Source organism: Pseudopipra pipra, chromosome 1 (assembly GCF_036250125.1).
Source record: "Pseudopipra pipra isolate bDixPip1 chromosome 1, bDixPip1.hap1, whole genome shotgun sequence".
Lineage (NCBI taxonomy): Eukaryota > Metazoa > Chordata > Aves > Passeriformes > Pipridae > Pseudopipra > Pseudopipra pipra.
The window spans coordinates 151402107-151430043 of record NC_087549.1 but is presented as its reverse complement, the minus strand read 5'-3'; the positions used below and the strand labels follow the sequence as shown (position 1 = coordinate 151430043).

Sequence of the window (27937 nt, the reverse complement as noted above, 5' to 3'; positions counted from 1 at the left end):
GCCAGGATTTGCATTTTGCTAGGGCTGCAGGTGAATGTTTTCATTTGAAACTCCTTCCAGCAGGGATATTTTTCCTCTTCTTTCTTTTTTTTTTTTTAACTTTTTTTTTTTTTGTCAGAAACCTTGCATCTCAGCAATTTGCAATTTCAGGAGAAATGACACATCTCAGATTTTCGATCAGCCCGAGGATTTTGGCAATGTCTGTAGCTGGGTCCAAGCAAGCTGATGGGAGAGACACAGGGTTATTTCCCTCTACTTCCTGCAACCCATGTTTGACCCATGTCTTGCCCAACACCCACAGTCAGAGACACAAATCTACAGCTGGGCTGTAGATGAGCTCTTTCTTCTGCCCAAAATGCCAGGAAAAAACTCAGCCTCCACTTCCCACAGGGTCTTTCTTGGTATTCCTGATGACCCTGCTATCTGCAACCCATCTGTCTTTCCAGCAATGGGAGTGAACGTTTCCAATAGAATTTTAGTGATTCACTGTGAATCACTAAAACTTTGGCCAGCAGAACTTCTCTGATGGACCGTAAATTGTCCTGGCCACAGAATGATTAGCAGGGACTGAATTCCAGCCACAAGCATGCTAAATGCTGAAAACCAGAGCATCCCTTTGGGCTGGTGGGCTTTTATTCCCCTGGTGCTTTGGGAAGTGGGATGAGGAACAGTTGCTGGGATGTTCCACTTCCCAGCACAAGAACAGGCAGCTGGACAGGAGCTGCTGGCCTGGAGTCAGAGGTCAGCACTGGCATGGTGAGGAAGGGATGCAGCCTATGGAGGTGTCCCAGCCTCTGCAAAAGCCAAAGCTGACCTCTCCTTGCTCTCTCCTCCCGCTGCAGTTCTATCTCTCCGATGCCGATTTCCACGATATCTTTGGGAAGTCCAAGGAGGAGTTCTACCAGATGCCCAAATGGAAGCAGCAGAACGAGAAGAAACAGTGTGGACTCTTCTGAGACCACAGGGGCCATCCAGCATCCAGTGACTCTGGGACCAACCCTCGCCCTCTTAGGAGCTGCAGGGAAGAAGTGCAGGCATTTGCTCAGCGAACCCAACCCAACGTCCCAACCAGGCCCAGCTCCAAGGCAGTTATCCCAGCAGCCACTGCTCAGGGGATGGCTCCTTCCTGCAAACCCAGAATCCCAGGAGGCGAAACCTTTTGCTGGAACAGCTTGGCAGGATGTTTTTGCCTCTTCCTGGCACTTTATTGCTGATAGCCACGAAGACAAGTGTGTGCCACACAACTGTATTGTAGCCTCTTCTTTCGTTTCCCTTTTGCAAATCGCCACGTGCACAAGGTCATGATATCCCTTCGTTTGTAGAAGTTTAAAATTAGGCAAGACAAAGGCCATTTGCAGCTGCTGTGTAAATGCTGGGTGGGGAAAGGAGGGGGAAGCCCTAAGAGGATAGAGGGGGGAGCCTCGAGGCTGGGAAAAAGGTAATGGAGTAGCCAGATGTCCAATGGAGTAGTCCATGGAGTGACACCAGACAGTTCTTCCCCTTCTCACCTTGTAGAAAAACTACCCACCAAAGAACAGCAAGAATCAGTTGTAGACTAACAAGCGTAGATACCCCAGGGCAGGTAAAACACATGGGAACCTGGTTTGGAAAAAAAAGCACTTATTACAAATATATTTATTAGCTGATCTATTTCAAGGGCTAGGCACAAATGCTGATTTTGTCTGCCATGCAAGACTCTATCTACTTTTTCCTCATTCAGACAGCATCTGCAATCTCACCTGGCCTCCCTGAGCACAGCCAGGTGAATGTGAGAGTCCACCTGCCCAAAGACCAGAGGCTTGAGGAAGCCAGGAGGGTTTTGGGTACATCCTGAGGCAGAGCATGTCCTGCTCAAGGTTTTATCAGGGCTCCATCCCTGTGATGCCCGTGGGGCTGAGGGGTGCCTGGTCCACACTGTGGTCTCTGACTAGGGAGGGCGACAGGAAATGTGAGAGTGATCAGTGATTAAGGGATACAACTGTAACCTAAAGGAAGAAACACCTGTTTAAAAACTCAGACAGTGTGGTTTTGCAGCTTTACTCCATTTCCAGCCTGACCAGTGATTCCAAATAAACATCCAGCAGCAGCACTTTTAAGTGTCCTTGATCAGCGTGTGGGGTAGGATGGCAGTAGATAAAAGCTCTGCAGTGCTACAGATCCTTCAGACACCTGATCATCAATGGAATTCTGGATTTTTTTGAAAAGAAAAGAACTGAGGAAGTGTGGCCCCTTCTGTTCCCAGACACCACACCCAGGACAGTTTGTCTCCCCATGCCCGTGCCTTCTCCTGAAGCCTCCCGTTGCCCATGAGCAGCAGTGCCTGACTGCCCACCCCTGCTGCGGGGGTGTGGGGATGGAGCTGAGGAGCTGCAGGCTCCTCATTGAGGAGGAGCAAAGAGCTCTTAAAACCCAGGACCATTGCACTGAAGTGTCACCATCTGGTTGGGCTGGAGCCGGAACCTCCAGGTGATGGGGTCTTCTGGACAGACCTCTGTGTTTAAGAATTGGCAGTTACTTCATATAAGCCCCAACCCCATCATTACCTCTGTGTTCCTGCCACCACTTTTGCCCATTTCTGCTTGAGGGTTCTGCCCAAAACCCATTGAAACTGCCTGTGCAGAGTAAGTTAAGCACCAAGCAGAGACACAAATCAGCCGAATTACCTGTGTGGTTGCTCCTGTTGTGCTCACATGAGGTGCAATCAGTGCACATTATCCATGTTTCAGCCTCCACTGCCACTGCTGGAAGCAGCAATATTTGCCTCACCCCGCTGTGCCACGCTCCTGCCAGCTCCTAAATTAAGGAATTGCATGTGCTCCTCAATAAGTTGCAGGAGTGCCACCTACCAGCCCCGACTGTGGGCCTAACGAGCTTCACACAATCAAATGAAGAGCAGCCAAAATATAGTCAGATTAGGGAGATTAGGTCAGTGTGCTACAAATTGCTTTAATTCCTGCAGCCACAATGCCCACCAACACGAGCGGAGCGCTCCTGCCAGCAGTAGGAAACCTGCATGGGATTTTACAGATCATAGATCCATCTGACACTTGGGCCTGATGGAAACTACTGCTGTTCTTCTCTTCTCATGGCAGAGTGGTTTTTACTCTCTGCCTCTGATTTCTAAAGGAAAGATTCTCACCCACATCCTCCTTTTCACACCGTTTGCTGCTTTTGCTGTGGCATCTGGTGGGCCATGACCTGTTTCTGCTGCTCTTTTCCTCAAAGCTCCCTACAGTGGGGCTCCAACACTTTCTAATATGCTCAGAGATGAGGTTCCTTGATAATGACATGGACCACATCCCTTCCTTTTGGGAAGGAGACCTCATAGAATTGTCCATCGTGCTCTGCTCCATCCCATCTTCATCTCAGCTACGTTCCCGTCTGGTTCCAGTATTTTCCCCCAACTGTTCCTACCTGATGAGGGATGTTTTCTCTTCCCATGGATCTTGCCTGACTTCATTTAAGTGTGCAACAGGCAGAGGAAAACCTAGTCTCTCTGTGATCCACCTAAGCCCACCCAGGCCCTGGATGGTGTGGTCCTGCCCCCACACCTCTCCCAACACCCTCTCCCCCACTTTCCTATTGCTGGCCACAGCAGGCAAGTGAGGGCTTTAACTCAAATAATCCAACTGAAATCTAATCCTGCAACCCAAAAAATGCAAATAATGTGTTTGCAGCCAACCCAGTGGGTTGATATGACTTCACAGAGTAACAATCACAGAATGGTTTGGGTTGGGAGGGACCTTAAAGATCATCCAGTTCCAACCCCCCTGCCATGGGCAGGGACACCTTCCACTATCCCAGTTTGCTCCAAGCCCCATCCACCCCAGCCTTGAACATTTCCAGGGATGGGGCATCCACAACTCCTCTGGGAAACCTGTACAAGTCCCTTGCCATCCTCACAGGGAAGAATCTCTTTCTAACCTGCCCCACGAGAGCTGGTGCTGACACAAGGGAGGGGGGCAGGAACATTTCTGACCACGCCTGCTCTCCCACTGCATGGTGCAAGCTCCCTGAGTGGCACAGGGCAGTCCTGGGTGTCCTTTGTCCATGCTTTTTATCCCACTGCTCCTTAAAACGAAATGCTGAGAGCACACTGAGAGCAGGGACTGTGAACACCGTCTGTCCCTGGGCAGGAGTCAAGGCCTGGCTCCAGCCCTGGCCTTCAAATGTGCCTCCAACAACATGCCCCCATCCCAGAGGTGAGTTGAGAGAGCCCATGTCCCTGCAGGACACTCTGCTCTGCCTCTCTGGCCTCTCCACTCCTGGACTCTCCCACCCACTGGCTGTTAACGCAATACGAGCCTTTGAGGTGTGGATATAATTCACATTTAATTTGGCAACAGTTTACAACATCTCACAATATTGTAGTGAAGAGGAAAAATCAATGTGTCCAGCAATGATTACTGAAGCATAACAAACTCCACAGAGGAGTAAAAGAAACCCAGCTTCACAGCAGGCCCAAGGATCACTAAATCCAGGCTATTTTGGACTCAAAAAATAAGTTGACTGGAGTAGGTTTAAAAAGACATTAACATTTTTGGTATCAGCCCGTCCTCTCCACCACCAGGGACTGAAAACCCCAGAAAGCCTGATAACTTAAGAAATTAAGCAGATCTATCTCCAAATTCATGTGTGCTGCATTCAAGTAGGACAAAGAGGCAAATAGTGACAACTAACTGGACTCTTCCAGAATTTTTTTAAACTTTTAATAGTCTAACACATTGTTAGTAACATAGCTGGCATTTCAAAATATATATTATTTCATTTCAACAATATTCCCTTAGCTCTGTAGTTCTACTGGAAGAAAAAAAAAAATCACTCGTTGCCATAAATACTGAGTTGCTGTTCAAAACACCTCTGTGTGTTTGTGCTGGGTTACCTCTACAGTGCAACTGGGACCGGATAACATTTACAGCATCCACTGCCACTTCCTCTGTGTTTAAAAAATGACATTTTTCTATAAAAACACACAGTTTTATTGCATTAAAAAAAAAAAATCCCTACTGTCAGTCGAGTGTGTTTCTACGTGTCACAGGCAAAGGTGTTCTCTGAGGTCCCTTTTGAGTGGGGTTTCACTTTGGGTTAGAGGGAAATCTGCCACTCAGCAGCTCCTTTCTCCTTCACAGGGTGAGAGCCAGGCTTTGAATGCAAAGCAGCCTGGCTGGGAGCCAGGCACACAGGCAGGGTAGTGTTCATGTATTTTTCATTACAACACAAAAGGAAAGCCGAGTTACATAACACGGGCCTTTGTAGTGCAGCTTTCTTTTTTAATCTGTAACAGGGAAGGGGGGAATCGTGTCCCCATTTAAGACTTCATATGGTGAAAGATGGCTGACACCTGCAGCTGCAAGAAGTCACCTGGCGCCTGTCCACTGATTGCAGTGCCAATGGTGGACTTTTCTTCTGGCACAGATGTTGGGTGTTTTGTCCAGATGTCTGACTGAACCCAACCCAAGAGCTGTACTTCACTAAAAAGGAGTCTCTATCCTCTCGCTAAAAGCAACATTAAAAAAATCTAAATAAAGTGAACTAAAAACACAGCTGGGTTGGTCGAACAGGTACAAAAGGATTCATCTCAACAGCAGCAGTGGGATGTTTCCAGCACGCAGAAGGGAGAAGGTCGATGGCTGTTTCACATCGGGGTCCTACAGAGCACCGTGTGCTGCTCCAGGGAAGGTGCTGGGGATTGGCAGGACCCTGACATTGGCAGAGTTCACACACTGAATTCCTTCCAGGTCTGTAACGAGGTTCACTGTGCCCTGAAGGAGCCGAGCTGCTAATCACAGTCCTGGATATTGATGTACACAAAGAGGGTGGAGGAGGAGTACGGGTCTCCGTTCTTGGTTAGAAGATGGATGTGGCGATAACCTGGAAGCAGAGGCACAGATGGAAAGTGGCCTTTTGTCCAGCTGGAAAAACATTTGCTGACATTTGCCAGGACCCTGCAAAAACATCTCCCTTTCTCAGAGTGTTTTGCTCCCAGTATCCCACAGAACAGGCAGATCCAAGAGGCTTTGATATGCCCAAAGCCACTGGGGACAAGGGGCCCCTTCCCTAGAGACAGTGTTATCAGCTGCCCAAACAATCTGTTCTGACCTGAGGTATGATGAATCTGGAACACTCAGGACACTGGAACTTCCCGAAGGGTTCAGTGGTGGTGAGGAACAGGGAGCAGGGCCTTACCTTGCTTCAGGCTCGTGAAGGGAAGGGTGTACTGCCCGATGAAGTCGTTCTTGGTCGACATGTCAAAGTCTTCCACCACAAACCGGACCAGGGCGAGTGCAGGGATCTCTATGTCAAATGTAAACTCTTCGTCCCATTTCGGGTTAAAGCCTGGACAACACAGACAAGGATATCAGAGATGCTGGCAGGTAAGGATGGTGGTCAGAGGTGTTGCAAATCAGTGGAGACTCTGCCTGAAAGCCAACCTAATCTGACCCAGGCCAGGGGTCTTAGGAGGTGCCAAGAGCCTTGTTCCCAGCTCCAATACTCATTTGCTCCCTGGTATTAATAAATCCTTCAGCTCAGGCTGCTTGCTGCAGACCTCAGCACCATTGTCCCAGAAGGCAGTGAGGAGCAGGAGGGAGGGGAACTCAGCTCTGCTCCATATACCATCGGGTACATGGATGTCTTTGCTTGCCATTGGACCAATTGTATATTTTTACAGCCCTAAACCAGGGGAAAGCAGAGAGGAGAGCTCTGTCTTTGTGTTGTGACAGACTCCTGAGGCCTTAAGCCTCTCCAGCTTCTTGAGATACACCCATCTAACCACCACCCCGTGCCTCATTTCCCCTGTCTGCAAGAAAGGTTAAAGAGGAGTGTCTGATTACAGAAACCATCATCAAGTCTGATAAGGATCATGTGGTCCAGACTCAAAGCAAACAAAACCAAGACCATCTCATCAGATAAGAGGTGGAGAGCAAGCTCAGTGCTCTCTCTCCAGGTCACAGGAGGTGCAGTTCCAACAAACCACTCCCCAGAAGCAAACAGGAGGAGAGGACATTCTGTGGACAACCTGCTGCCATCAGGCAGAGCCTGTGCAGAGCAGAGACCAAGGACAGCAAAACATCCCTGCTGGTCATGAAGGGTTTGTGGGGGATTCAGTAGGAGACAGGGATCTTTCAGCTGGCCCTGGAGGTGCTGAGAGGGGCCTGGGGACTGTGCCATAGCACAATACCTGTGCTGCATTGGTGTACTTTATTTGGACCCTTCTATGATTAAATCAACTGGACTGTTCACACAAAACACATCTGCTCCAGACTCTTCATCCTTGGGGAAAAAAAACTGTTGCTGAACAAAGTGTTGCTCATCCCATGGGAGCAGAAATCATGAAAGCTGAGGGAGAGTCACTGGCCCCGGGACAGTAGGCTTCACTCTAGTGGAATCTGTGGGGGATTCTCAACCCATCTCAGAGCCACAGTAAGATAGAGATGCTGAGCCAGCAGGTTCCTACAGCCTCTTGAGCTCCATGGTCTGTGTCCTGATCATGCTGTGTCCCGATCTGTCCCACAGCCCCTGCTTCAGTCCCAACAACACAGAATAATAGAATCATTCAGGTTGGAAAAGACCTTTAAGACCATCGAGTCCAGCTGTAAACATCAAACCAGGTGAGCTGTTGAAGTGTGATCACACATCTGAAACCTCAGCCTATGAAATGCAAACCCCTCTCTGCAGCTGCCTCTTTCCAACATGGATGTTTTCATTGTTTGACTCACTTTCCACTGGGCAACACTCCCTCCAGTATCACTCCACCATCATTCCAGTATTACTCCAGCCAGCCAAGGGCTGGTCACAGGACTGGGAATGCTGAGCAGCCCTGAGGAAAAGGCCTGGCAGTTCTGAAATGTTCCCTACACAACTTTCACTTGACAGGCTATAAGAATTATTGTAGGTGACGGAAATGGCCGTGAGCTTTAGGAGCCAGGCCAGATTTACTCAAACAGGAAAAAGGAAAAGGGAAACATTGTTTGCAGGGAGGAAAATCTGCATCAGCTTTCTAGCATTTGGCTCTTACTCCAGGCAGAAAATCAGAATGTGTGTGTGTGTGTGTTAGTGCAGGAGGCCATAATGTTCAGACCCTCCCTGCACAGAGGGAAGTCACAGCCACACTTGAAATGGTCCTCCATCTTTTGAGATATTCAAAATTCATCCAGGCAATATCCTGAGCAACTTGAGTAAACTTTGAGTATGGTCCTGCTTTAGGCAGGGGCTGGAACAGACACATCCAAAGTCCCATGCAACCTCAATCTTTCATGACGTTGTGACACTTTCAGGATAAAATCAGCCCCACAAGAAGTCTTCTCTGGGAATATCGTGGTGGGACCCCCTGCAGCCCAGGTCAAACCCAACTCTGTGGAGGTAAAGAGCACTTCCAAAGCTCTAGCTCTGCAAACCTGGCACCCAGCCTCAAACAACTCAATATGGCTGATGTCGTTTTACAGGGAATTTCTGTCTCCAAATGTCTTAGAGAGAGAAGAGAGGGAAGAACCTCTCAAAGTCCAACAGCACCTCATGTATCTGCTTAGTGTGGGCTGGCTTGCATGCAACCTGGGCAGATCTGGTCACAGGGCAGCAGCCTTGGCAAGGAACACTCTGCTACATGACATGGAAGAGTTACTATCCATGGGAGCACAGCTCGGAAGAAAACCCCTTACCATTGTTTTCAATGACTTTGGTCTGTTTCTTGTTGTTATCCTGTTGGACACCATGGATCTCTATCGTCACCTTGGGATCAACAATGGAGTTTTTGCTTTTGTTCACCTTGGGCAGCTGCTGACCAGAGATGATCTGAGGAGGAAACAGAGAAAGAGGTTAGGAACTCATCAGGAGAGGGGGCTCCCTGGAAATTTCCCTCTCCTTCTCCGGGAGCACAGGATCTGCTGTGACAAGCTGGTGCTGCTCTTTCAGAGCCGGTGCTGCTTTTTCAGAGCCGGTGCTGTGACATCCTTCAGAGGAAGCTGTCATGAGCCAAAGCACCTAAGGAACACTGCTCCAGCCCAGCCAGCTGGCTGGGGGACAGGCAGCTTTTCTAACTGTCCCCACAGTGATCAGGTGACACTTGGGAACAGCAGAGGTGACTGTTGATTGCACGTCTGCCTGTACGTCTCTGTAACGACAGTAAATATTGTCATTAACCTCTTCTACTGCCCAACACTAAACACATGAGTGGGTCCCTGGAGGATCAAAGTCCATGAGAGACCCCAGAGGTGGGAAATCAGTAGGGTTACGACAACATTGCCCAGGTGGGACCAGAAGAAGGAGAAGGTACAGCCTACACGCCCCCCCGAAGGTGGATGCTACTGAGACGATTCCCGACTTCTATTCTTACTTTAAGCAGGAGCTTCTTCTTTGTCCCCCATGTTCCTTCTGTGATGGATTTTGGATTGAATTTGGTTTGCTCATCCCGGAGGAATTCCGGCTTTAAGACATACCCAGAAAACCCATTGTCCTGGAACCGACCCTGGTAGACATCCATTTCTGTGCCTGCTGTCTGGAAATTCAGGGCAACTGCAACATAAATAAATAAATTCAGCGACTCTCAGACAAATCAATGGGAAACTTTTCATACTAATTCTGTTCACATGAAGTTGCACTTCATGGACATAAACATTGGATTTTCCACGCTTCAAAGAGCAGGGATAAACTTTCACCCTCACAGCCTGCTGCCCCTGAGGATTTCTTGCATTCAGAGATGATAGAGAGGAGAGGAGCCATTACAGCCATTCTGCTTTCTGCAGGATCAAAAAGTGTCCTGCATGGAATTTATGCCACCTAGTTGAGCAACTGCATCTTTTAGATAAACCTCCTCATTTCTATGCTGAAGGAGTTCTCTCCTGCAGTGAAGCCAGAAAATCCTTCTCGGATCATTTCTCTGGCTACTCAGCCTCATTATAAAACCTCCTTTCCAGCCCAGATCTGCCTATTTTCATTTGCCATCCTGAGGGGCATTGATGCCTCTGTTGGTTAGACCAGAGAGCTCCTCACACTCTGAACTCCTCAGGTAGGAGTACAGCAGCCGCGATTAAATCACCTCTTTATTGTCTCCTACCCAAAATAGATCAAGCCTCACTGGTGTCCTAACACCGGGCAGATTTCTTGTATTCTTCCCCAATTTGTCGATATCTTTTTTAAAAGCATTGATGTCAAATCTGGAACAGTCTCTGTGAACAGTCTCACTAACACCACACAGACCCCAGCAGCTCCTCAGTGCTCTGTTGATTTCTCAAGGATGATTTTAACTTCTTTAGTGACATCTAAGACATCTCTTAAGACACAGCAATTTATCCTGGTGCTGGGTCCTTCACACCCTGTCATACCTGAAGGCCAAAAGCATTTTAAGGCACTCCTTTATTTTTCCACCTGCAGCAAGACTTTGGTAACTACAGTGTACTGGTTTTACTGGAAGCTGCAAGTACTCAGGTCTTCTGAAAAATCTAATTTAGAGTGCCCAAATACTGCATTCAGGTCAGATAAGGCATGCAGGTCTGGCCTTACTGTACCCCAAGGGAACTGATGCTGCCTCTCAAAGACTCTCCTGAAGGTCAGATGGGCCAATGGGTGCCATCTGTGCCCCCATGGGGCCTGCAGGACCCACCAAGTTCAAATGCTGCCAGGCACATCCAGTCCATGTGGGTCTACACAGCTGGAGGCCAGGGTGCCCTACACCTGCAGCTTCTCTTGTCTGGATGGGCCACAACTGGGACACCTCCAACATCCAAGAGAGCCAAGCATGCCATCACCAGCCTGCCCATTTACCACTGCACCAGGTTTCCTGGGTGAGAGCTACAACAGAATTCACTTGACAGGCACTGGGTCTTTCATTTTCATCGAATCTCTAAGTTATAAACACACTGTCAGAGGCCTCAGCCCCCTGGGAGTATTTATGATGAGCTGCTCTGACTACAGGGAACAGCTCAGGACATGGCTTGGCCCTTATGGTTACAGCCTTGCTGAAGGGCTCAAGAGAGCTGAGTTTGGTTTACAGCTCTGCCAGAGATTTTCAGCACATCTTCCAGCAAGTGACTCTTCACTCCTGGCTCCCTCTTCCTTTGTGAAATGGCAGCAACTCCACTAACAGTGAAATTGCAGGGACATGCACACTAATGTGCAGGAAAGACTCTCCTAATGGACTTGTGGTGAGCCAGAAAATGTCTATGGAAAGTCACTGAGCAATGGCTGCAAAAGGCTTGAGATTGCACATCCACCTCAACTGAAGCCCCTCCACAGACAGTTCATCTGTGACTTAGTCAGCCTGACCCTCTCCAACCTCCCAGCTGCACCCACCAATCTGGCAGCCAACATTCCACAAGTCCACGGGGTTGTAGTTGGAAGAGTCTGTCCTCCAGCCTGCAGGGTAGATCCGGCTCAGGTGCCTGATGTTGTGATGAACAAAACTGGTTCCTATAGAAAAAAAAAAAAAAAAAGAAGAAAACGGACCTTTCAGTGATGGGGGCTACTTTTATCTCTTCTTGATGCTGCTGTGTATCCTCCTCCTCTGCCTATCAAGTCTGGCTGAATGGGAACTACCTGTATAAATGCCTTTCTTGGTAACAGCCTCCATGATAGTAAGTTTTTCCCTCTGTTTCTCAGTGACATGATGACCAAAGAGATCATAACCCATGTCTTCCAGAACACCATTTCCTCATGCTTAACCACCACTAGCTGTCCTTTTCTGGGGGACTGGGACAGAGGATGGCCTTTTGTCAGGGCAGAACACACATACCAGACTCCTGGGCCAGTTTCAGAGCTTTGCTCTCTGAGAATGATGACATCTCGTAGAAAGCCCGAGGATGGCTCGGGTCATCAAAGCCTTCAAAATGGACACTCTTGCAGTAGACAACTGTGTCTGACAGCTCCTTGGCCAGCTTCAAAGTATCACTCTGAAAAACAGGAGAGCAAGAGGTTTGCAGGGAGTTTCTGCAGCCAAAAGTAATAGTTGTGTTTTCTCTAGGACCCCTGGGGCTTCCCTTCTCCACTGTCTTCACAGGGAAAGGATGCACACTTCCAACACTCAGTGGCGTCCCTATGGAGAGAGGGGGTGGAAAAGGATTCTCTCTTTGTTGGTGTGATACCCTCCCTGCTGCTCTCTGCATGATCACTTGTATTTCAGCACCAATGTCTGTCTCCAGGTGCTAAACTTTGTAACAGAGCCCTAGCAATGCCTTTTCTGTACTGTCCTGGTCCCAAGCATTCAAACCTAGGAATAAGGGGAAGAGAAGGATGTTTTGGCCTCCACAGAGCTTGGGCTTTTTTTTCCCCTCTCAAACGAGAAAGTTCTCACAGTGCTTTGATGCCTCCTACTCCACAGCCACATTCATTAGTGTAAGGATGAAGTGAGAACCACCAGCTCCCATCAGAGGCAAGAAAAGAAAGGGACAGACTTCAAAATCATGCACATTATTTTACACAGTTCAGAGAAAGAAGTAAGACCCTTGAAGAGGGAGCAAATCAGCCAGGGGAAGCACAGACCAGACCAGACCCAGAGCCAGCTTTGCCATCAGTGGAGACTGTGTCACCTCTGAGCCTGCTCCCCAAGGGATATGGCCTTCACAAGGACCTGCAGTCTGGAAACTGAATGTCCTCACACGAGGGAGCAAAACACTGGTGTAAAGGCCAGCATTTTCTCCCCAGAAATAGTCATACAAATTGCTGTAGGAACTGGCCACCCCTTCCCCACAAATCCATAGCTCTTCCCTCCCTCCCTCCTCCAGGTCAGAAACACACAGACCATGAGGGTGCAGGTACATCCCAAAATGTGACTAGAAAGGCACCAAACGAAGTCACGACGGTCCCATAACAAACAGATTTCTGGAAATCAGGCAGACAGATTGAACATGTGCCCTTCCACTGCCTCCATAAATGCTACATGGTCTGTACCAGCTGCAGGGTCCTCTGGCCTCATTTTAGAGGAAGAAGCCAACCTTCGTGCTTGGCTGGCTCTGCAATCTCTGTTTGTGCCTGGGACAGAGATCATTAAGCTGAGCAAGCACCAGGATCCTCAGCTCCAGCAATTTCAACAATTCACACGTACAAATCCCCAGCTGAGCAGCTGAAACCACACTGAGAACTGTCTTAGCTGGGAACATATTAGAAGTATATTTCAATGGCTTTTCCTTTTTTATTTCTTTAGGCACAGTACAAAATCCACCTAAAAAGTGGCTTCCCAGCATGAGTCATGGGACAGGCTAACAAGATGGGATTTCCTGATAAAGGACTTCAGAGCCCTCTGCAATAGGCAAAGGTTTAAAGCTTTTCTGTCTCTCCAGATCTGCCCCTTTCCAGCATTGTTACTTCTCTTACTTACCTTCCCCTTCTGCTGTACTTCAGTCTTCACAGATTCATCTTCAATTTCAGCTGCTTCATCTTCATCAGAGACATCCTCAGCCTCCAGGTTGTTGTTCCCATTTGTGGGGTCCTCCTGCCTGCTCAGCTTCTTGCCTTTCACAAGGATCTTCCCTTTCAATTGCTGCACAAGGAAAAGGGGAAAAAATAGCTGGTGAGTAGAAAAGGTTCTAGTCCACCCTGAAGAAGCTCCTCAGCTGCAACCAGGACCTTTTAGAGCTGCATCAGTCAGTGGTTATTATCCATAGATACAGGTAAAAATAAGTCTGTTTCTTCACTGAGGCTCTGCCCAGCCTCTGAGACCTCAAGCCATGAGTCTGAATACCCCAGAATGCCCACTCTGAAATAGAGCTGACCATCCCCTCAACTAGACAACTAAAACAGTTGTGCAGTTAAAGGCAATCAAAATATACTTTTTTTTTTTCCAAGACTGAATGTGGCTCAGCAAACAGGGTCAAGCTTGGAGGTCAGGGCTCATGGGAGCTCTTTGTGGCACTGTTTCTGCCCCTCTGTATGGCCTGCTATTTAATCTACCCCATAGTCAGCAATGTATGGTTATAAACACAATGTATGTTTACAAGCACAGTCTGGGAAACTTTATGAGATCCAAGCAGGGACTGAAGCAGTTCAGCCCTCTGTTCCAGCAGATATTTTAATGGGGAGAGAGGTCCGTTAAGTTCTGGACAGGTGTTTCATGCACAGCAGACATGGAATTTTAATAGGTAAGGATTTTGCAGGTGAAGCCTTAGGATGCTGACAGCCTAAGGAAGAGTTCCCAGACCCTTTCCAATGACACCTCCTCTTCTGCAAACAGCTTCTCCTGTGACTGCTGCCACAGTACAACACTGATCACAACCAGCAGCACGTGCCAGTGTAACACAGCTGGCTGCTGAGTGAATCCAAGGAGCACATCCCTTGTGCTGATCAATTCTCTCCAGCCTCTTTCAAGGTTCACATAAAACCCTCAGGTGAATGAACACACCAGCAGGTCATAGTCACTCCCAGACCACCACACCACTGAAGTATCTCTTGTGGGAAGAAGGCTGGAGGCTGGAGAGGGATGAATTTGAGCCCAAACCAGACAGCAGCAATGCTGGCAGCAGGGAGAAGTACTGAGAAGGGTGTCTGAGGGCAATCTCTAAGTGAGCAGGTTATGCCTTAAAATCAGGAGCACCATGAGACCCTGCAGCTCCCAGAGAAGTCAGCAGGAGATTTGCTGCCACCTGGATGTGTTTGATACTCCTGGCTTTGGAGTGTGCTAGTTATTCCAGAAAAAATCAATCTTGGAATTAGCCAATACAGTCCCTCAGTCTGTGTAGCACATTCCCCTTTCCTCAACAAGACCCTGTATTTGTCTTTTCCACAACAGCAAAAGCAGCAAACATCACCACACTCAAATGACAGGACTTTGGAAAACCAAGGACCTTTTATAAAGCAACACAGGCATTTTCAAAGGACACAATTTCCCCCCCTTTGCACCCTTTGTGGGTGCAAGAAAATCGCACCACATCTTTATAGAGACCAGCCCAACTCCTCACCACCCAGTGAAGCCATGGATGAAGCTTGGTTGGAGCAGAAATTTGACACTGACATCTGAGGCAGCAGCCAAGAGCATTTTTATTCAGCTACCACAAATGTTCTGTTTACACTGGGGTACTTTCCCTGTCACTCAAAAGCTACACTCAAAAGCAGATGGAAGGAATGTACCAGTTATTTGGAATAAAAGGTCCAAAGGAGCAGTCAGAGCATGGCAGTATTGTCCTTCCCATCCCCAGACCATCCTCCCAGCTCTCATCCCTCTTCCAGGCAGAGCTGTGACCTGCTTCTTTACATCCATGGCTGGGAGATGAGTCGGCTCATCTTCAGACTCTCACTTCAGTCTGCTGCTCCCATGACTCTTCCCACCCTCCTGCCTCAACATCCAGCTTTACACTCTTCTTCCACAACAAAATCCAGTTCTGTGTCAGTTTTTAGGCTCTAGTCAACACTTGGAATGGATAATTCTGGAAGGATTGCACTGGGGACAGTAAGGAGGGTCTGAGGGCAGTCCCTCTCGTCCTTTGCAGGCTGCAGGTACTATCCTGATACTTCATACATATTATTTGCCTTTGCTTTCTAATGACCCATAAGAAACATTACCACCTTATGTCACGACTAGTAGAGAACAAGGATAAGGAATTCGGGGCAGATATCTTGATTCTTAATTATCAGTAGGTAATCAAGCTTTTTAAGCTTATGCCATTCAGGACAGCAAATGGGAGGTGTGATTTCTGGTACAGACTCATCCTACAAGGCTGAATAACATCAGCAGCAAAGGCAGAGGAACACAGCCTCCACCATCCTCAACACACCCTGTGCCAGGGCTGCTGTTATCCTGTCTAGCCTGTGGTTATTCTGGGAAACCTTGGATATGCTGCAGATGCTCCCCATGGGCACAGGGACACTGGTTCCTCCCCACTGTATCCCCCTAGGCAGGTAATTCCCACTGTGCCTACAGGGGAGAGCAGCCCATGTGCCACCTAACTCAGAGGAGATGTATTTGCTTATTGGTCCACAACAGGAGGTGAGATTCACCCCAAAACAGAGTATTTTCATTCCCATTCCATGAAAAAGGTGCTATTTTATAGTAGCACTGCACTGAATCCATCCTGCAGAAGCTGCCAGTCTTCCTTCAATTAATATGGGTGCTATGAAGCAAAGTCCCAAATCTGAGTTTATCTTCTTTAATAAGGTTTTAAATAAGCTGACGCACACAGACACAAACACACACATGCCTTTGCTTCATTTCTCTTGGTTCCCCTCCATGTAATATTAAGTATTTCTAGCCTGAGGCAAAAGACACTCAGCTCATCAGTTCAGCTCTGTTGAGCAGATCCCTTGTCTTAGGAGGAAGCATTAGCTGAAATACTCAATAAATATTCTCCAAGTAGACCATAAAGCTATTCCAACTGTGTCTGGCAAGCCCAAGGTTGAGTACAACCTAAGAAAAGGGTACAAGGACACTGGATTCCACTGAGAACGTGCAGTGGAGTGGTTGCTGGAATAAATGCAACTCTTGCCCTTTTTCACATTCCCTGTAAATGGCACTGTCTTATTTCTCCACGGGTGGAGCTCCCCTGCTCTCCCACCTTTTCACTGCATGCTGAACAAGCTCAGCTCTGCAAGTGAAATGGTTCTGACTCATGGCCTTGCTTCCTTTTGGGAGTCTGTGGATTGGCACATGGCAGCCAAGGAAGCACTGCTGATTTTATCAGCAGCAGCAGAGCTATAATGAGCATAGAATTCTAAAAGATATGCATACACATGTTTATCCCACCTGAAAGTTCCCTACCCCCCAATAGCAACCTGAAAGTCAGAGCAAGGTCTGAGTTCAGTTTTCATCTCAGTGGGAATGGAGGATTTGTAAGGTGATCCACCTCATCAAACTTTCTGGGCTTTCAACACCTCCTTCAGAGTCAACAGAGAGAACCAAACACTCCCAGGGTGTGATTCTTCTCATCTATTTGGACAAACACTTGCGAGGAGGTGGACCACACCTCCAGCTCCCTCTGACTGTATTAACTGTTTCTCAAAGGAGCCCTAAGCAAAGTGCTCACACATATGAATATGCAGGGTCTGAGCATTGCTACCTTACATCCCATTCTCAGGGTGAGGATACCCATCTCTCCAGACTTCTGAGAAGCTGTGAGGAATAACATGTTCACATTCATGAGGAGACACACCTGATACACTGAAGAGCTGCCTGCAGCACTGGGAGCTGTTTTACTCTCGTTCCAGGACTGGGGCTTTGCAGCATTTCTAGCTGGGATGCAGGGATAAGGGGAAGGGGCCGGGCAGAGCCCTGTGCAGATCAGGGACGGGGCAGAAGGGCAACAAGGAACACAGACTGGATCAGCTCCTCCCTACAACCCTGGCACTGCCTGGAGCTTTCATGTGGCTTTTGGCCTTTCATCCTATAGCCTTTAATTTACTATTGGGACCTAAAGACAGCAGCTCGAGGGAGATATTTAGACAGGCTGTGTAGCCCAACGCTGTTCCTGAATGGAGCCTAATAAATCAGATTCCTGCCTCGGGCTGTGGAATGAATCGTTAGCACAAATCCAAACTGTGTCGATCTTCCTTTAATTACTGACATTGCCCTGCTAACACAATCGGCAGCAATCCTTCCACTGTTTGTATTTACAGCCTTTCAGCCCTCTTCCCAGTGACAGATCCCACCCTTTTTCTGATATAAAAAGTACCATGTTGTCCCCGGCTTCCTCACATCAACTTCTTTCATGAGGGAGTGGAAAAGCCAAGAGGTTTCTGGTTTATTGGTTCAGGTTTTTGTTCCTAATGTTTCAGTTTCAATGTATTTTTCACCAAAAAAATCAGCATTTCAGCCCTTTGCACTCTCTTAGTTCACACAGCAAGAAGGCAGAGGAAAAGTATCAGAGAGAAAAGGACAGGTCTTGATACATTGGCAATTTTTCTCCAATTAAAACTAAATGGATCAATCCCTCCAATGGAGCATATTGGCCCAAATCCATTCACTAAGGTAGATCTGGGCCATTGTGTTCCAGCTGGGGCCACGTGTCTGTTTGGGCAATCAAAGCAGAAGGTTGGATGAACATAGGAATGGGAAAAACATCTTTGGGAAGCTGGGGTCGTCCCCTTACACACACAAATCACACTTTTCTTTCCCAGGTGTTTCTCCTTTCTTTTATCACATCATTGCCCTGGTCATAAGGCAAGAGTTGTGAAAAGCCATCAGCAGCTATCCTGATTCTGCACCAGGATAAATAGCAAGTCAGGAGGGGACAATGAAGACACTTATTTTTCCAAGTCAGTAACAGCCTGCAGAGACCTGTCTCCATGCTGGGTGTACCTCACCTGGCAGTCACTTCTCTCAATGGAGTCACCTTGTCTGTGCCAGAGTTGAGGTCCTGCTGAAGCAGCAGCATTAAAAATCATGATTCATCCTAATTTATTGCCCTGGTGCTTAGGGACCAGCCCAGATCAGCTTCCCTCTGTGCTGGGCATTGTATCAAATGAGGCATGACACTCCCACACAAAAGGGGAAAGTTGGAAAAGGAAAACAGATAAAGGAAGATGGAGAACAAATAGAAGATATTTTGGGTGGATGGTTTTCCTCTCCTTTCTCCCCTGATGACTGCCAGCTTTATCCCACCCACAAACTCCTTCCAGCTCTGGGTAGGCAAGCTCATCCAACTTTTGGCAAATTATTTCTTTAGCAAAGAAATGCAATTTAAAGGGAACTGCAGCTACCCACACAAACTTTGCCTGTTTCTGCAAGGTGCTCGAGAGAAAAGGAGGAAAGGAGGAAGGAAAGAAGGAAACGAAGAAACAAAGTAACAAGGGAAGAAAACACAAACGAAAGGGCAGATGAATATTTCATTTGGCTTCTGTTTTGGAAACTTTTTTTTCCATATCAAGATTTCATTTTCATTTCTCCCTAATTATCAGCTAACGATTTTAAAGTGGTGGCCCACTGTTGAGGGCTGTGTATCTCCTTCCCCTTGCAAGGTCAGAGCTCAGCTCCCAGCTTGACAGCTGCCCTGATTCATGGGAATCAAAGGGGCATTCCTAGGCAGCCTCCTGCTTTCCCTTGTCCTTCATGGACATCTCCATCCCCACCACCCCAGGCCGCTCTCAGTGGGAGGGCACTTTGTGCTTGATACAGTTTTAAGCTACTTTTACTGGTTTTCCCCTTGAGTTTTGAGCTTTGCACTCAGCAAGAACACAAACTTCCTTCTTGTCCCACCTTCAGAAGGCAGTGCTAGAGTGGCCTTGCTTACCTCTGGGGAGGGGAACTGGGATTTGTTTCCATCCACTGGGGCAACCAAGAGCATGTCCTGGAAGATTGTTGTCATGTGCTGAGCCATGACCTTCTGCTGGTCGACACTGCAGTGGTTCTCCAGGGAGATGATGACAGGGTATGGTGAGGTCTAGGACAAGACAGCAACACACACCATCAGTGAACTCTGCAATACCACCAGTCTGTAGCAATTGGTGTAAACCTTAGCGCTGTTTTCTCAGGAAATGAATGTCAACTGTAGGGTCTAAATTCTGCTAAAATGAAGATTTGTTAAAAATGGACAAATTTAACAACGCAGTAGCTACTCAGATCTCTGCTGATGCCTTCCAGAGATGATGATCCAATGGAAAGGGCACCAGGGCAGGTCAGGATGCCTCCCACAGACTTTCTGGGGCACTTTGGTGAAGCTCCCTTTGCCTCCATTCTCCACTTGCACTGTGAGTCCGAGCCCCTTCCTACCTCAGAGGAAAGACTGGGGAAGGGGGCTTTGAAATCACGGGGTTTGCTCAAATCCTGAGGTGACATGAATCCTTCCTCCATTCCTGCATAGGCCTGATCTGGTTCCCTGTGCTCCCCAAGGCATTCTGTGTGCTGAAGGCATTGGCATTATTGTCACTGTCACTCCTTTATAGCCCCAAAGGAAACTTGCTGCCAGCTCCCAAGTGCACTGAAGGAAAATAGCAGAAAGCCCAGCGATTCTGTACAGACCCAAGGTTTTTCTGAGGGCTGCTGACCCAGCACTGCCATACAAGACTCCAGACCTGCTCATTCCTTTTAAAGCAGAGTAGAAGCAATCCTTCACATCTAAAGTGTGAATTCCCCTAAACTAGAAACAGACCCTAAGACATCAAAGCCACATAAATTATGGGCTTGTTTGCCTTTCCCACCAGGTAGGGTCAAGATACTGGGTATCACTTTCATTGCAGTGGGGTCCAGGATACAGCTGTGCTGGCACACATTCAAATTCATCCTTGGATGTGCTCTGCCTGACCAGCAACTCCCAGGGATGGATCTCTGCAGGAAGCAGAGCATGGATGCCCGGACAGGACACATCTTGTCCCCATGAGAAATAAGGTGAAGCCTTCCTTGTTTCTGCTCTCTGCTGGGAGGGCAGAGATCTACTGTCAGTCCTGGACTATGCAGCATGAGAAATCTTAGAGGGTGCCTCGTCCTTACTTTGAAAGCATAGTTCTTGATGGCCTTAATGACATCACTGAAGAGGATCTTGGAGGTGAGGGTGTAGCCGTGATAAATGACGGGCTCTGAGTTGGGGCCATCCCAGCAATCCAGCTCCACACAGCGGCAGCCTTTGGTGAGGGCTCTGGAAACAAAGAAGGGACCTGGTTGGGTTCTAAACCTTCTGCTCCGTCTCAAAATGAGGGTACATCAGGCACAGGTACTGCCTGGGAAGACTGACAGGAAGTTTGGGGAGCAAGGGAGAAAAAAGGAGCTTGGAAAAACAGGAAAGCAGAGAGAGAAAGGATGGGATCAGAAGAGCTCAGTGTCAGCAAAGATAGCTCGAGGTCAGCAAGGAAAGCACAGTAGGATCTGAGAAAGGAGGCAGTGGAAGTCCAAGCTAGAAATATCCAAAAGGCAAGACAAAGCGAGTGCCAGATGAGAAAGGACACTCATGACTGTGCCCCAAGTCTTTCCCCAAAGATGGTGAAGAGAAGAGAAAACCAAGAGTGGCTGCATTGGAAGAATGACAGTAAGACAGTCAGCCTTAGAAGCCAGGTCACAAAGCCTGGATGATGTGAGTTCTTCATCTAGATCTGATACAACATGAGAGATGAATCCTCAGAGCTGTGAGGGAGTGAGCTGTGGGAACTCCACCGTAGCTGGGAAGACTGCTGAGGACCAGTTTCCCAAGCTGAGTCTACAGATCGAATTTCCACTTGAAATTCCCACCTCTACATATCCATACTTTCATTTTAATTCACTTTCAAATGCAGGTTCCCCCCTTACCTGTCTAGGAGGTGATGTCATCTCTTTTACAGTAACTCCCTAAGCATTTCAGATTACACAACTCATTTCACTCTTTGCAATAGAATCATAGAATACTAGAATGGTTTGGGTTAGGAGAGGTCTCATCTCATTTCAACTCTCTGTCACAAACAGGGACACCTTCCACTGAAACAGGTTGCTCAGAGCCCCATCCAACCTGGGCTTGAACACTTCCAGGGATGGGGCATTCACAGCTTCTCTGGGAAACCAGTTCCAGAATAACGGAATTTTTATTTATTTTTTTTTTTTTACAACCAAAACATACATCTATAATTTTAAGATACTGTAAGAGGAATTCAAACAGCTATTGGAAAGCAACTTTTTCCAGATTTCACTCTATACAGTTTTGGCCTCATGAGTCTAGACAGTCATTGCTCCTGAGAATCAGGTAAGTCATAAACAAAGACAGAATTGCAGTAATTGAGTTACTCATAAGGAAACACTGTCTCACCTGATAAAAGCACAGGTCACAGCAGATGTAAGGTGGTTGTGCAGGTTAGTAAAGGTCACTGCACTCATCAGGCCATGAGACATCTGATAACAGACGTTGTTAAAGGCAGAAAGAGACAACACCTAATGTTCTGTCCAGGGATGCTGTGGGAACATCTGAGATGCTAGAGAGGGACCAGGCATAAGTTTCCTGGCTCCTTCCAGTCCCTACACAGACCTGCAGTTCTATGCCAGAAATGTTTGCACCCTGTAAGTTCCTTGCAATCTCTTGTGCCGTATTCTGGGGAATGCAACATACCCCCTCAGCACCATGCTTTGAAAACACTGTGCCAGAGGGCTGCAATCCAGCCTCCACATGGCTGCAGATATTTTAAACTCCCCTCAAAATGTAGTAATTACACATCTTACAGTCAGGAGGACACCACATGGGGCCCAGCAGAGACCCAGGTCAAAGTGCTATGAAAAGGGGGGGCCCAGCTCACCCTGGTGTGAACATGGGTCAGTCCACATTACCTGGTCTCAGGGTGTGAAGTTGCTTCTTGATCCTCTTGCATCTAGCAGTATAAATGCACCTCATGTCTTCTATAAGAAAGAGGACAAGCTCCCCCCCCCACATAAACACACACACACACACATACTTTACCTGATATAGGCTTCTGTGCTGCTTGGACCTGTGATCTGGTCTTCCATGAGATAGGTATTGTGTGAGGATGACACCAAGTAGTGACTGAGAGGTTGGGTCATGTCCTGGTACACTTTACGGTGGGAGGAGTTGAATATATCCCCCTCATCAGACAGCAGGTACATCAGGAAGCCGTCTTTGGTCATGGCGTTCCCCCTCTTGGCTGCCAGACAAACAGACAGAAACCCCTCACTGAAAATCTGACGCCGCCAGGTTGTGCCGTCATCTCCACCGCGATTCCTGCTGCTCTCCAGGAGATGTCAAAGGCAAAAATGTGCTCCCTGGGCATCCAGCTAATAGCAGAGATACTGATGCTGCTCACAGGACAACGACAGCTTCATCTGCCTGAAAATGCTTTTAAAACCCATTCACAAGCGTGGCTTTTTATGACACTGTCCTTGATAACGTCTCAGAAGTGTCAAAGACAGCCCTTACTTCATCTGTCTCTAGGGACTTACAGCATAAAAATCTTCATTTGAGCATTTCAAGGTTTCTCTGAACTGAGAGAACTTGTCAGATGTCTAAACACAGCCAGATAAATCTTGTCTAGATTATCCAATGAATACATGACTTGCAAACACAAAATTATCTCCAACTTTAGTGTGGAATTGATTTCTCCCCATCTGGAGGGACTGAGAGAGATCTCAGCCTAATCCTAAAGTCTGACAGTTCCAAAGCCTTGTCCCTCTCCTGAAGGAACACCAGGGTAATGCAAAAACAGCCCATGATCCTGAGTTGGCTCCGTGAACATGTCCTCCAAGGTGCCCCAGACTGATGATTCACCTACTTTCTGAGCAGACAGACAGTTCTGTGATTGCCTCCCTAAACAGCTGCCATATCCTTGGCCCTCAAGTCACAGATCTCATCACTTGTTGGCTTTTCAGGTGCCCATGTTTAAGACCATCTGCCTCCATTCCAGCTTCTGGAGAACAGAAATGTTGCTACATCCTCAACCTTGCAAAGCCACATGAGGTCTTGGCGTTTGAATAACCCATCCAAGTCTTTCCCTTGGGATTTTTATCACCCTCTGGCCAACTCTGTACCAATCCCTCTCCAGCTGCACAGTGTACCCAAACTAAAACTGAAGAGAGCTATTTCCCAGGCATTGCTCTGCCCTCCTCTCCTAGAACTGCTAATGTTGTTCCCCTAGGAGACTGGTGTTTTAGAAGCAGCTGCGAGGAGAAAATAATGCACATGACTGCAGAAGAAAGGGGTAGTAACACCATTCATAATTCATCAAAAAAGCAAGATTTTGAACCAAACCAGCCAAGGTTATCAACCTACCTCTTTCATTGGGCTCATATCTCTGAATTAAGGCAGGGGCAGCAACAACAGCATCTTCTTCCTGCTGCGTCTCATAGAGGAACCTCACCAGGTTCTGGCAGGACATGAACCCGTCTGCATCTGAGTACATTTGGAAGATGTTGTCTATCTCCCTCCTCTCTGTCAGTATCTTGTAAAATTCCTCTATCTCATCATCCTCCAGAGCCTCTGTTTTGGACTTGTCACAGTGCTGTAAACGTAGAGGGGAGAAGGAGTGAAAACCTTCTTTCCTTCTGGCATACGCCAGCCGTAATCTGCACCAGGGCTACACAACGCAGAACACAAAATAATTGGAGACAGTTACTGCCCAGTGAATGAGAAGCACTTGGTCAATGACAAATGGCTCTCACTGACAAGGCCAACAGTCATACAACAGTTACAATTATTAGTATTTACTCATATTATCAGTGTGACCAAAAGCCCCAGGCGTGGCCCTGAGTTCCATCACACAGGGTGCTGCGCAAACCTTAAGTCAGAAGGACAGCTCAAGATAATTAAAGCACAGATCAAGGTTCAAGAGAAATGTAACTCTTGATCTCAACTCTCCTAAACTATGGATAGAGATTGTGGCCTAAAATCCAGTAAGTGAAGTGAAAAGGACCTTGACCTTAGCGGGTCTGAGCTCAGGGCTCAGGAGGTGGCCAAGTAGTAGGGCTGGTTGCAAAGATGGCATCAAAACCAACTTAAAAAAAACCCCAACAAAACAATAAACTACTAAATATGCATATTTAGGTATGAAAAAAAATCCATCTTTCCATGGGCATTTTCCATTCTCATCGAAAACCCACCAAGTAACAAACTCTCCAGAAAATTTCAAATCAGATACCATCCTCACAAGGAGCTGTAATTCAAATTCTCCATGCCCCCATGCTCCTCTGAGGTTTGAAACTTTCCTCTAGATAAAAGCTCTGACAGAGCACCATAGCCAAGGACTTGATTGGCCATGAATGACTAGGAGCTTGGGATATGCATTTTAGTGTCTCCGTGAAGGACAACAGCTTTTCCAATAACAAGTATTTCCAGTTTATTTAAAATACTCCCAGGTTCAATTTTTCATTAGAAAATGACAATTCTTTTTCTGTGGCAAATCCTGATATTAATTTTGTTGTTTGTTCCTAGCAGAATTCTTCAACTTGTCAAACCAGAGGAATTAAACTGCTTTCCATCTTTGATCCCTTGTGACAGACTGAGCTGTTTTCCTGGCTTTTATGGCCAAAATGCTTGTCTCAGTTTAACCAGTCATGATACTAATCTCATCCTAGCTCTGCCAATGATCTCAGTGGTGGCCACGGTGGCTTTGGCAGCACCCCCAGCAAGATGATGAGGGACTTTCATCCTCTGCAAATCCTCCACTGCAGTCCTTCACTATCTGTTTAGGTAGCATATATAAACCCAAAGAAAATTATCATGATGCCCAGCATTTCACAAACTGAAGTGACAGGAAAAAAAAAAAAGAGTTCAACTTGTCCTGACTTAAGAATCTGCTGAATAGAAGCTACGGGCTCATCTCAGGGATGGGACAACCTGTGACATGCTCAGTACTACCTTCAAATTATGTTTGAGAGTCCAGGAACTGCCTTCTCCTTGCTGCCTTCCATGTCTATGCTCCTGTGCTGTGGCCTTGGCTGATCTCTCGAGCTAAGCTGAGCATGATGCTCAGCAATTGCAACAGGAATATAAAGAGGGAGAGCACCTGGTAGAGACTGTGGGGTCATGAATTACAGATGTTCTTTGTGTTAAGACATGAAAGGGAAAATGACAGGATGTTACTTCTACAAAACTGGCATTTTAAGTGATCTGCCTTGGGAATTTTGTTCATGAGTGGCTATTAAAGGTTGTGATGAAAAGAGGACAATAGGGTTGGCATCATAATCAAATGCCAGGATAGATCAGATGAAAACAAGACAATAGCATTGGCATCATGATCAAATTCTAGGACAGATCAGATGCATGGTATAAAAGTGGGTTCCTTCTGCTTTGGCTGCAAGCTCTCCTAATTAGAGAGACCCTCAACCCAAAATCCTGTGTTTTGCCTCACATGTCTGTATCATGAACTATAAGTATGGAATGACCCTCGGCCTGCCACAAAAAGCACCTTCCTGATGCACCAGAGTGAATATTCAGGTTGAAATGGAGTGAGCAATGAGAAGAGCTTTCCACAGTTTCTGGTTGCATTGCAGATGTCTTACTCAGGTGTGTTTCAAACCCAGATGTGGACACATTATGTGATGGAAGGCAAGAATAATGTGCAAACTTGCCCTGTAGCCCTCTCTTGAAGTTCTGATCACCCTTCCTTCCTGTGACTAAATGAAGAAAAACTCACCAAGGCAGAAAAGACCACCCTGTTAATAGGCTCTAATGTCTCAGCCCATCTAAGCCGAGGCAGGATGTAAACTGAAAATGTAATTGCTTTAGGAGCAAGACAGACTCTTCCTGGAGGCAAATCAGCCCTCAGGAGATCTGAATTAACCTCCAAAGAGCCTCTCTTTCCAGTGGCTATACAGGAAGCTTAACAATTACGTGCCTAATGATGGAACCTCAACGAGCTGCCTGCATTTTGATGGGTTGAATCAAGGTTTAGCAATTACTTGGAGTCCTTAAGCAAAAAGAATTGAACTTCATCAAGTTTCTTCTCCTAAAGCTCCCTGTAACTATTGTTACAGCAAAAGAGGTTCATTAAATGAGAGGCAACTGTGCCTCAAAAATAAAGGTTTGGTGGGGTTTTCTTTATGTTTAAAGATGTAGGGATTGATTCATCTCACATAAGTGGGATGTATCCTTTAGGATGAGGTGAATCTCTGCTGGCTTCACCTACACAGACTCTAAGGCAGTGTTAAGTGTTGGTGCTAACATCTGCACTGGAGACATACAACTCAATCAGAGGGTTCTTAGCCTTACTGCTATCCTTCCAGGGTCTTCCTGAGCAGGGAATAAAGGATGGGATACACCAACCAGAGCAGGCAGTACAATTGGAAGATTTTGCAAGGAGAAATCCTTTAAGATCTGCTGATGACCTTCCCTCCAGTTCCTGCAGAGTTACCAGAGAGAGACACCTCCATAAAGGAAGGATTTTGAAACTTGAACCTCCTTTGGTGGAAGGTTATTTGCTCACAGGAAGGAGGAGGAGAACTACTGCCTGGTGCCCAAAACCACCCACGTGTTTACCAGTGATCAGAAGAAAGCATTTCTGAAACTGCACACCCATTAATTCAAATCCTGCTTCAGACAGGATGGAAGTTTTGGAAATTATCCAGATGTTTTATCTCACCTCAGCAGGATGGATTCTTTAGAGAGAAACCAAAGGCTTAACAAGTGAGAATTTTTCATCCCTTTCTTATCTTCTGATAGGCTCAGCCTGCAAGCCAAATCTTGAGAATTTAGAAGTGCACCTCCCTGACCAGATTAAATATGCCTTGGGAGTATTAAATCAATCAGACTGGTCCAGGCTTGGGTGCAATGTTACATATCTATCACAAATCTGGCAAGGTTTTTTTCTTAATTTGCACTTTCTTTTTGTTTATACATGTCACTTGGCACCCTCCCCCTCTGAGGGGGTTCACAATTGCAACCATATTTCAGCCAGACTTAGGTACTGACATGTGGTCATGGCACAGAACTCTTGAATCACTTGGGACTCCAAGTGTACTTGAACTTTGCTTTTCCTTTTTTCTTGCATTATCCACGTTTGCATCTCATCTTCTGCATTGTGGCAAAATTGGGCATCAATCATGAAGGTCTTAACACACCTTCATCAAAAACATTGTTCTGGCCTAACTTAGTGGGAATCTGCTGAGCACCAAAAACTGAAAGTCCCTCCTTGGTACAAGAAAAGAAGCCCAGAGTTCACTTTAGTTCAACCCAAGCTGAAAGCTGTGGGAGATCTTGACCTCAACCAACAGCAAACACTTTATCTGCTTGCTCCCGTTACCTGGAAAATCTTCTTGGCATGATAGTCATCAACTTCAATGTTCACTTCTTTCAGGAAATCTTTGAGCTCTTTCAAGCTCATCTTGTTGTCTTTGTTTTTATCAGCTTTCCGCAGGCAGGTGTGAATCCAGCTGCAGGATGATGTAAGGAAATCTTTCCAGGTCAGTGCCTAGCCTAAATACCACCCTTCTGCTGCACATGCCAGGGGGGAAATCCTCTTCTGAAGGCCCTGAACCACCCCTCCAGCTGCTGCAAATCAGCACAGTCCCCCTGAACAGCTGAAATCATCTCACCTTCTGCTCCAACAGAGCAGAACGGTGCTTTGGCAGAAGGAAAATGCGCTGTGATACAAGGAATCATGACCTGGGAGAAGCTTTTCACCATCTGGC

General features: G+C 47.0%; 2 protein-coding genes across 3 annotated transcripts in view; one reads left to right on the top strand and one right to left on the bottom strand.

The window, feature by feature from the left end:
* Window positions 1-2089, top strand: part of VILL (villin like) — a 37156-nt gene extending 35067 nt beyond the window's left edge. Inside the window, exon 20 of the mRNA XM_064639177.1 lies at window positions 843-2089. Within this exon, the coding sequence (XP_064495247.1) occupies window positions 843-956 (114 nt within the window). The 3' untranslated portion in view covers window positions 957-2089. The remainder of the gene's footprint in view (window positions 1-842) is intronic.
* A 2224-nt stretch (window positions 2090-4313) lies between these two features.
* Window positions 4314-27937, bottom strand: part of PLCD1 (phospholipase C delta 1) — a 52866-nt gene continuing 29242 nt past the window's right edge. For both annotated transcript variants that reach the window (XM_064639197.1, XM_064639190.1), the window contains exons 4-15: window positions 27550-27679; window positions 23583-23811; window positions 22260-22461; window positions 20339-20483; window positions 19143-19292; window positions 13307-13468; window positions 11726-11882; window positions 11287-11403; window positions 9332-9510; window positions 8658-8790; window positions 6187-6336; window positions 4314-5871 (exon numbers count right to left, since the gene is read on the bottom strand). In XM_064639197.1, coding sequence (XP_064495267.1) covers window positions 5780-5871; window positions 6187-6336; window positions 8658-8790; window positions 9332-9510; window positions 11287-11403; window positions 11726-11882; window positions 13307-13468; window positions 19143-19292; window positions 20339-20483; window positions 22260-22461; window positions 23583-23811; window positions 27550-27679 — 1846 coding nt within the window. In that variant the 3' untranslated portion in view covers window positions 4314-5779. The remainder of the gene's footprint in view (window positions 5872-6186; window positions 6337-8657; window positions 8791-9331; window positions 9511-11286; window positions 11404-11725; window positions 11883-13306; window positions 13469-19142; window positions 19293-20338; window positions 20484-22259; window positions 22462-23582; window positions 23812-27549; window positions 27680-27937) is intronic.